At 31.5% G+C, this 8,324-nt stretch overlaps 1 protein-coding gene across 1 annotated transcript in view; it reads left to right on the top strand.

The window, feature by feature from the left end:
- The window catches only part of LOC106470255 (voltage-dependent calcium channel type D subunit alpha-1-like), a gene marked incomplete at its 5' end in the record, with an annotated part of 67,499 nt that overhangs the window by 29,133 nt on the left and 30,042 nt on the right, over positions 1-8,324 (top strand). The window contains 3 exons of the mRNA XM_022398852.1: positions 2,505-2,658; positions 3,719-3,846; positions 7,644-7,740. Coding sequence (XP_022254560.1) covers positions 2,505-2,658; positions 3,719-3,846; positions 7,644-7,740 — 379 coding nt within the window. The remainder of the gene's footprint in view (positions 1-2,504; positions 2,659-3,718; positions 3,847-7,643; positions 7,741-8,324) is intronic.

Genomic DNA, 8,324 nt, shown 5'->3' with positions numbered 1-8,324 from the left:
TATGTGTTAGTAATAGCTTCAAGATGTTGAGTTATGTGTGTTAGTAATAGCTTCAAGAGGTTGAGTTATATGTGTTAGTAATAGCTTCAAAAGGTTGAGTTATATGTGGTAGTAATAGCTGAAAGATGTTAAGTTATATTTCTTCAAGATGTTGAGTTATATTTCTTAGTAATAGCTTCAAGAGGTTGAGTTATATTTATTAGTAATAGCTTCAAGAGGTTGAGTTATATGCGTTAGTAATAGCTTCAAGAGGCTGAGTTATATTTATTAGTAATAGCTTCAAGAGGTTGAGTTATATTTATTAGTAATAGCTTCAAGAGGTTGAGTTATATGCGTTAGTAATAGCTTCAAGAGGTTGAGTTATATTTATTAGTAATAGTTTCAAGAGGTTGAGTTAAATTTATTAGTAATAGCTTCAAGAGGTTGAGTTATATGTGTTAGTAATAGCTTCAAGAGGTTGAGTTATATTTATTAGTAATAGGTTGAAGAGGTTGAGTTATATGTGTTAGTAACAGCTTCAAGATGTTGAGTTATATGTGTTAGTAATAGCTTCAAGAGGTTGAGTTATATGTGTGTTACTAATAGTTCAAGAGGTTGAGTTATATGTGTTAGTAATAGCTCAAAAGGTTGAGTTATATGCGTTAGTAATAGCTTCAAGAGGTTGAGTTATATTTATTAGTAATAGCTTCAAGAGGTTGAGTTAATTTATTAGTAATAGCTTCAAGAGGTTGAGTTATATGTATTAGTAATAGCTTCAAGAGGTTGAGTTATATGTGTTAGTAATAGCTTCAAATATAATACTATGTTTTTGTTGGGTTTAGGATTCTTCTACAGTAGGTGTCTATGACTTGTTGACAAATTCAAAGATACATAAAAAGCACGCACTTTACTTATTTTCAAAATACTATATATATATGTTTTCGGAACAAGTTAAACGTATGTAAAATAAATTCTTCACACTATAGAGATTATAGACATATCATAAACACTATTTATATATAGTTATTTTCTTTTTGTCAAAAAGTCCACTTAGGCCTATTCAGTTATTTTAAACTGTCAGTTGATCAGCCAAACTTTCTTCTCTGTTTCTATCGCACTAGCATTCTGTGTGTGATTCACAGACATTTGTGGTATGAGTTATCGTAATCGTTCCGTCTTCCGTCTTCTGAAGATCTTCTGTTCTTTTTGTCAAAGTACACATAGGCTGATTCAATTACTTTAGAACCACGCTTTGATGGAATAAATTATATTTCTTACTCCGTTTCTACTGCTAGTCTTACTCTAACATATTAAACGTTAGGTCTATCACTTCTACGGTAGTTTACTTCACGCCGGAACTTTCCTTTTGTAACTTTACTTTCTTCTGCTATTATCTACTTGCTGCTTCCGTTTGTCTCATGTTATATATATATCTCTATCACCTAATCGTCTGTCCGCCTTCTATATTTTCGACGTCAATGTATTGCACGCAACGTTCGATAGTATTGTTACGACAGCGGAAGTCACGTGATTGTGGTAACACGTCATGAGTTTCTAGAAGGATCATGACTTTTCCTGGCAACTCTAGTCTTTTCTAGGCGCCATCTATTTTAGTATATAAGCCCGGCAAATAATACGGAGATATAATTGCAGATAGACAGATATAGAGACAGATAATTGAGTCAAGCGAGCGGTAGTAACCGTAAGTAAAGTGCGTGAATCGTTGTGAATTATAGCGTGTGTTTAAGTTAAAGTAACTGTGGAAATTAAGTGTATTGAGAAAGAATAAACTAGTTTTATTTAAGAAAGAACTTGTATCGCTGAAGTTCTTCGGAAAGAATTTTTATGGGAAATTAACAAACGAACAGAGACGTACCAATATCAACATCAATAAATTATTAACAAATCTTCCAACTTCTAACTCTTATTATAGCAAAAACTAAATAATTATAAAATATTTACTCCCCAAAACAAATCAACCAATAACGTCTAAACTAAACAGTCTTTTATATCATGAAATATGTATTAATAATAGCTTCAAGAGGTTGAGTTATGTTTAGCAGTAACGGTGTCAAGTGATTGAATTATGTGCAGTCGTAATAGTGTGAAAAGTGGAGAATATATACGATATTGGTAAAATTTTGTAAGATCATTTTTAGTATTGATATAGTTTGCTTTAGTCAATACTTACTGATGCCTCTCATTGAAGCAAAACTTGCTATTATGATTAACTCTGAGTTAATTATATTTTACAGTTAAAATATCAAGTAGCCCTCCCTCTCTACAATATAAACAGCTTGATTGTGACGTCATTTAAAACAGCATCAGTACATAACTGAAAATTCACAGAAGAACGATAACTTTTTGTGATCATGAAAATCTGACTACAGTTTGCACAAGACAAACTCCACTAACGAATAATGTTTTTGACTTAATATGTAGTCACAACTCTTTTTAAAATTATATACAAAGTAGGTTTCTCCAATGTCTTCAAAGAATTTGTAGTGTTTAATTTGTGTTTTAAGGTGTGCCACAGGTGAAGCCTGGCAGGAAGTAATGCTAGCCTGCTCCAATCAACCAACAGTAATGTGCGACCCTCGATCTGAAACCCCTGGAACCTGTGGGAATAACTTTGCTTTGCCTTATTTTATCAGTTTCTATATACTATGTTCTTTTTTGGTAAGTTTCGTGTGATCTGTTTCACTGTTTTTAAATAAAATCCAGAACCTTTAAATTTTATTAAGATCAAGATAGGTCACTTCTTATGTGAATAAATATTATTTAGTAAAACTATTTGATCAGACTATAGAAACTAACATGTGGTTCGCTACATGGAGGAAGACTATAGAAACTAACACGAGGTTCGCTATATGGAGTCAGACCATAGAAACTAACCTGCAGTTCGCTACATTCAGTCAGACTATAGAAACTAACACGAAAGTTGCTACATGGAGTCAGACTATAGAAACTAAACATATGGTTCGCTACATGGAGTCAGACTATAGAATCTAACGTGAGTTTTGTTACATGGAGTCAGACTATAGAAACTAACATATAGTTCGCTACATGGAGTCAGACTATAGAATCTAACGTGAGTTTTGCTACATGGATTCAGACTATAGAAACTAACATATGGTTCGCTACATGGAGTAAGACTATAGAATCTAACGTGAGTTTTGCTACATGGATTCAGACTATAGAAACTAACATATGGTTCGCTACATGGAGTAAGACTATAGAAACTAACGTGAGTTTCGCTACATGGAGTCAGAATCCATGATAAGAAAAATATGGTTCTTTATTAACGACAAGTACAATATCACTTTCTTGAAAAGTGAACACCATGAAGATGACAAAAATATATCATAAGATGGTTTATTACTTGTCTAGTGAGAAATAGAAGATTTAGCGACTTTGAATCATCAAAGCGTACGACAGCGAAGGAAGACACTATCATTCTAAACCTAGTGCATAAGTAGTCTATCTTTGTAAATCTGGTAGATGAAACGTTCGTCTCTTTCAATAGTACTGGCATTCCACTAAAACATTGGAAACAAACTGTAAATTATTTATTAATTTGTATAAATAACATCTTCTGTGATCATTTCTCTTTTGTCTTCATTGAATTATAGAGTTTAATGGATTATGTGATATAAATCTTTCCAGCAGACTATGAATTATCTTGACAGGTTCTTAAATTTAGGACTAAGCTAACAGTTTTCGAACATTACCTCAACAGGTCATTAATCTATTTGTCGCTGTTATCATGGACAACTTTGACTATTTGACTCGGGATTGGTCAATCCTAGGCCCTCATCACCTAGACGAGTTTGTACGACTGTGGTCTGAATATGATCCTGATGCAAAGTAAGAGTTGTACTTATTAACAACAACCTAATGGTAAGATGTTTTTACAGGTAATAAGTCATTTGTTAAGCTCTCCTACTGATTACAGGAAGTATGAGACTTGGCAGTATAAAGCTACTACAGGTAATTAGTTACAAGTTGAGCTTAACTCGAATACAAATATTTATTATATGTATCTCGAAGCAAACACTATGCCCTGTACATTGTGAAACTCTAAAACTACACATTCTTAATTGATAAATATAACTTTACGTATTTATGATGGTTCATTACATTTCAATTCCATATTCTGTATGGTCAAGAAATATAACGATATTGCATGAACACCTCTCTCAAAAAGATTTTTCCAGGGTACGTGATGCATTTCCTTATAGTATGAGTATGGGATTGAAATCAGTTTTGCATTCAAACATGTTCACCGTTATGTGAAGTATTAGTGGTACTATTCCACAGGTCAGGATTACTGGAACCAGAAAATGGCAACACAAGAGACTGTAGGATATGTTCACCGCTATGTGTAGAATTAGTGGTACTATTCCACAGGTCAGGATTACTGGAACCAGAATATGGCAACACAAGAGACTGTAGGATATGTTCACCGCTATGTGTAGAATTAGTGGTACTATTCCACAGGTCAGGATTACTGGAACCAGAATATGGCAACACAAGAGACTGTAGGATATGTTCACCGCTATGTATAGAATTAGTGGTACTATTCCAGAGGTCAGGATTACTGGAACCAGAATATGGCAACACAAGAGACTGTAGGATATGTTCACCGCTATGTGAAGTATTAGTGGTACTATTCCACAGGTCAGGATTACTGGAACCAGAATATGGCAACACAAGAGACTGTAGGATATGTTCACCGCTATGTGATTAGGATTACTTGAACTAGAATGTGGCAACACATGAGACTGTGGGATATGTTCAATATAATGGGTGGTATTTTGTAGGATTTGTAAAGCAACATAAAACTGCCTGTTTCAGGACTACTTAGATTGTAAGTTTAATTCATGTACCGATATGACATGACACATAAGATAAATATATATAGTTTAAATATTTTTATGTTAATATGGAAAATGTGTTCTTTTTAGAACTGTATTGTAATTAAACTAATAATTGTATAAACTAAAGATATTTTAACTAGGTGTAAAGCAACTTTTCCAAAGTTCCTCATATATGTTGCAGACTTTAAACTTTGTGTCATAATACACAAGATAACAGTGTAGAAAAACCGTTGACAAAATGTAATAACTGTGATATTAAATTAACAAAAATAAGTTGATAGCAATAAACAGAGATGTGGACGGATATAAATATCTAGAATTTGAATGCAAGTCATGAAAAGAAAATCACTGAAATTGTGATATTCTATAAGATGCCATAACGAAAGATAAAAGTGGTAAGTTCTGCTATTTGTTTTTTATTTAGTTTGTATAATAGGAAATTTGAAATTAAAGTTTAGAGATGGCTTGAATGGGTGGTAGAAGAAACTTTATGTACAACGTTTCGACAAGGTATCTCTATTTTCTAAACTTTCTCTACAACGTTTCGACAAGGCATCTTTATTTTCTAAACTTTATGTACAACATTTCGAGAAAGTATCCTTATTTTCTAAATTTTATGTACAACGTTTTGACAAGGCATCTTTATTTTATAAACTTTATGTACAACATTTTGAGAAAGTATCTTTATTTTCTAAACTTTATGTACAACATTTCGAGAAAGTATCCTTATTTTCTAAATTTTATGTACAACGTTTTGACAAGGCATCTTTATTTTATAAACTTTATGTACAACATTTTGAGAAAGTATCTTTATTTTATAAACTTTATGTACAACATTTTGAGAAAGTATCTTTATTTTATAAACTTTATGTACAACATTTCGAGAAAGTATCTTTATTTTATAAACTTTATGTACAACATTTCGAGAAAGCATCTTTATTTTATAAACTTTATGTACAACGTTTCGAGAAGGCATCCTTATTTTCTAAACTTTATGTACAACGTTTTGACAAAGCATCTTTATTTTATAAACTTTATGTACAACATTTCGAGAAAGTATCTTTATTTTATAAACTTTATGTACAACATTTTCAGAAAGTATCTTTATTTTCTAAACTTTATGTACAACGTTTCGAGAAGGTATCCTTATTTTCTAAATTTTATGTACAACGTTTTGACAAGGCATCTTTATTTTATAAACTTTATGTACAACATTTCGAGAAAGTATCTTTATTTTATAAACTTTATGTACAACATTTTGAGAAAGTATCTTTATTTTATAAACTTTATGTACAACGTTTCGAGAAGGTATTCTTATTTTCTAAACTTTATGTACAACGTTTCGACAAGGTATCTTTATTTTCTAAACTTTATGTACAACGTTTCGACACAGCATCTTTATTTTCTAAAAGGTAGGTTCCTCGTAATCAAATTTAAAATCTGAAAAGTTTACTAAAACCATTGGATTTGTCATACAATAGGTGATTCGTTTAGAATGAATAATACACTGGAGAACAAAAAATATCCATGCTACTAGAACAATGCAACTGTTTCTGAGTAATTCCACGCGACTGATTCTAAAAATCAGGATGAAAATTATTTATCACCTTTAATTTTTGAGTTTATAAATATATAGATACATACCATGAAAATAACAACTTTTTCTTTATTAATCTTACTCATTTATTGAAAATTCCATTTAATTACGAATGTATAATCTGCATGCTTTGATGAGTATTTTTCATGTTCACAGCATAAGCAACAGGAATCAATGGCTTAATGTTCCCGTTGTACAAAAGTACTGCTTTTAGACTGACTTTGAAACTAGTGTATGTGTTGTTAAAACTAGTATATGATGATGATAATAGCTCTATAGATTAAATGTGTTGTTAAAACTAGTATATGATGATGATAATAGATATATGGATAAAATGTGTTGTTAAAACTGCTATATGATGATGATAATAGATATATAGATTAAATGTGTTGTTAAAACTAGTATTTGATGATGATAATAGATATATGTATAAAATGTGTTGTTAAAACTGCTATATGATGATGATAATAGATATATAGATAAAATGTGTTGTTAAAACTGCTATATGATGATGATAATAGATATATAGATGAAATGAATTGTTAACACTAGTACATGATGATGATAATAGATCTATAGTTGAAATGTGTTGTTAAAACTAGTATATGATCATGATAATAGATCTATAGATTAAATGAGTTGTTAACACAGTTTGGAATTATATATACTTCCTTATGGTACACTTAACTTTATGCTCCTATGAACACAGTTCGGAACCATATATACTACCTTATGGTATACTTAACTATATGCCACTATGAACACAATTTGGAACTATATATACTTCATTGTGGTACACTTGACTATACGCCCCTATTAACACATCTTGAAACTAACTACTCCCTAGCGGTACACTTAACTATATGCCCCTATTAACACAATTTGGAACTATAAGCTTTATGGCGTTACGCTTTGGAACTACGAAACCCCTCAATGGGTAGTATCCTTTGATATATATTCATCTACTACCACATCTTCTCTTCATAAACACAATGCTGAGGCTCTTTTGTGCCGATGAAAGTGAGCTCTAGCTAATTATGTATACCAGGTCACGTGACTGATCATCAGGAGCCTATGTATAACACAGTGATGGCTATAACATTACAGATTACGATAGCGTGCCTTCTTTTATCAAAACAAGCAACAAGGTTTCTATTTCCTTTAATAATGAAATATGTGTTTTCCAGAGGTCGAATCAAGCATCTTGATGTGGTAACTTTGTTACGGAAGATTTCGCCCCCCCTGGGATTTGGTAAACTCTGTCCTCACCGAGTAGCGTGTAAGGTAAGATGATGAATATTACAGCTATTGTTGAATAAAGTATAAGATTTCATACAGGATTGGAGTCCAGATTATGTCTATAGAAAAGATATACAGGATTGAAGTCCTAATTATATCTCTAGGAAAGATATACAGGATTAAAATCCTGATTATGTCTCTAGAAAAGATATACAGGATTGAAGTCCTGATGATATCTCTACGAAAGATATACAGGATTAATATCCTGATTATGTCTCTACAAAAGATATACAGAATTAAAGTCCTGATTATATCTCTAGGAAAGATATACAGGATTAATATCCTGATTATGTCTCTAAGAAAGACATACAGGATTGAAGTCCTGATTATATTTCTACGAAAAATATACAGGATTAATATCTTGATTATATCTTTACGAAGGATATACAGGATTAAATCCTGATTATATTTCTACGAAACATATAAGAATTGAAGTCCCGATTATGTCTCTATGAAATATATACAGGATTGAAGTCCTTATTATATCTCTAGGAAAGATATACAGGATTGAAGTCCTGATTATGTAAGTTTATATTATAAGTTTTACTTATACCTGTTTGAAAGTGTTT

Source organism: Limulus polyphemus, unplaced genomic scaffold, assembly GCF_000517525.1.
Source record: "Limulus polyphemus unplaced genomic scaffold, Limulus_polyphemus-2.1.2 Scaffold3908, whole genome shotgun sequence".
NCBI lineage: Eukaryota > Metazoa > Arthropoda > Merostomata > Xiphosura > Limulidae > Limulus > Limulus polyphemus.
Note: the sequence above shows the minus strand (reverse complement) of the source record. Positions and strands in the feature narration are given on the sequence as shown.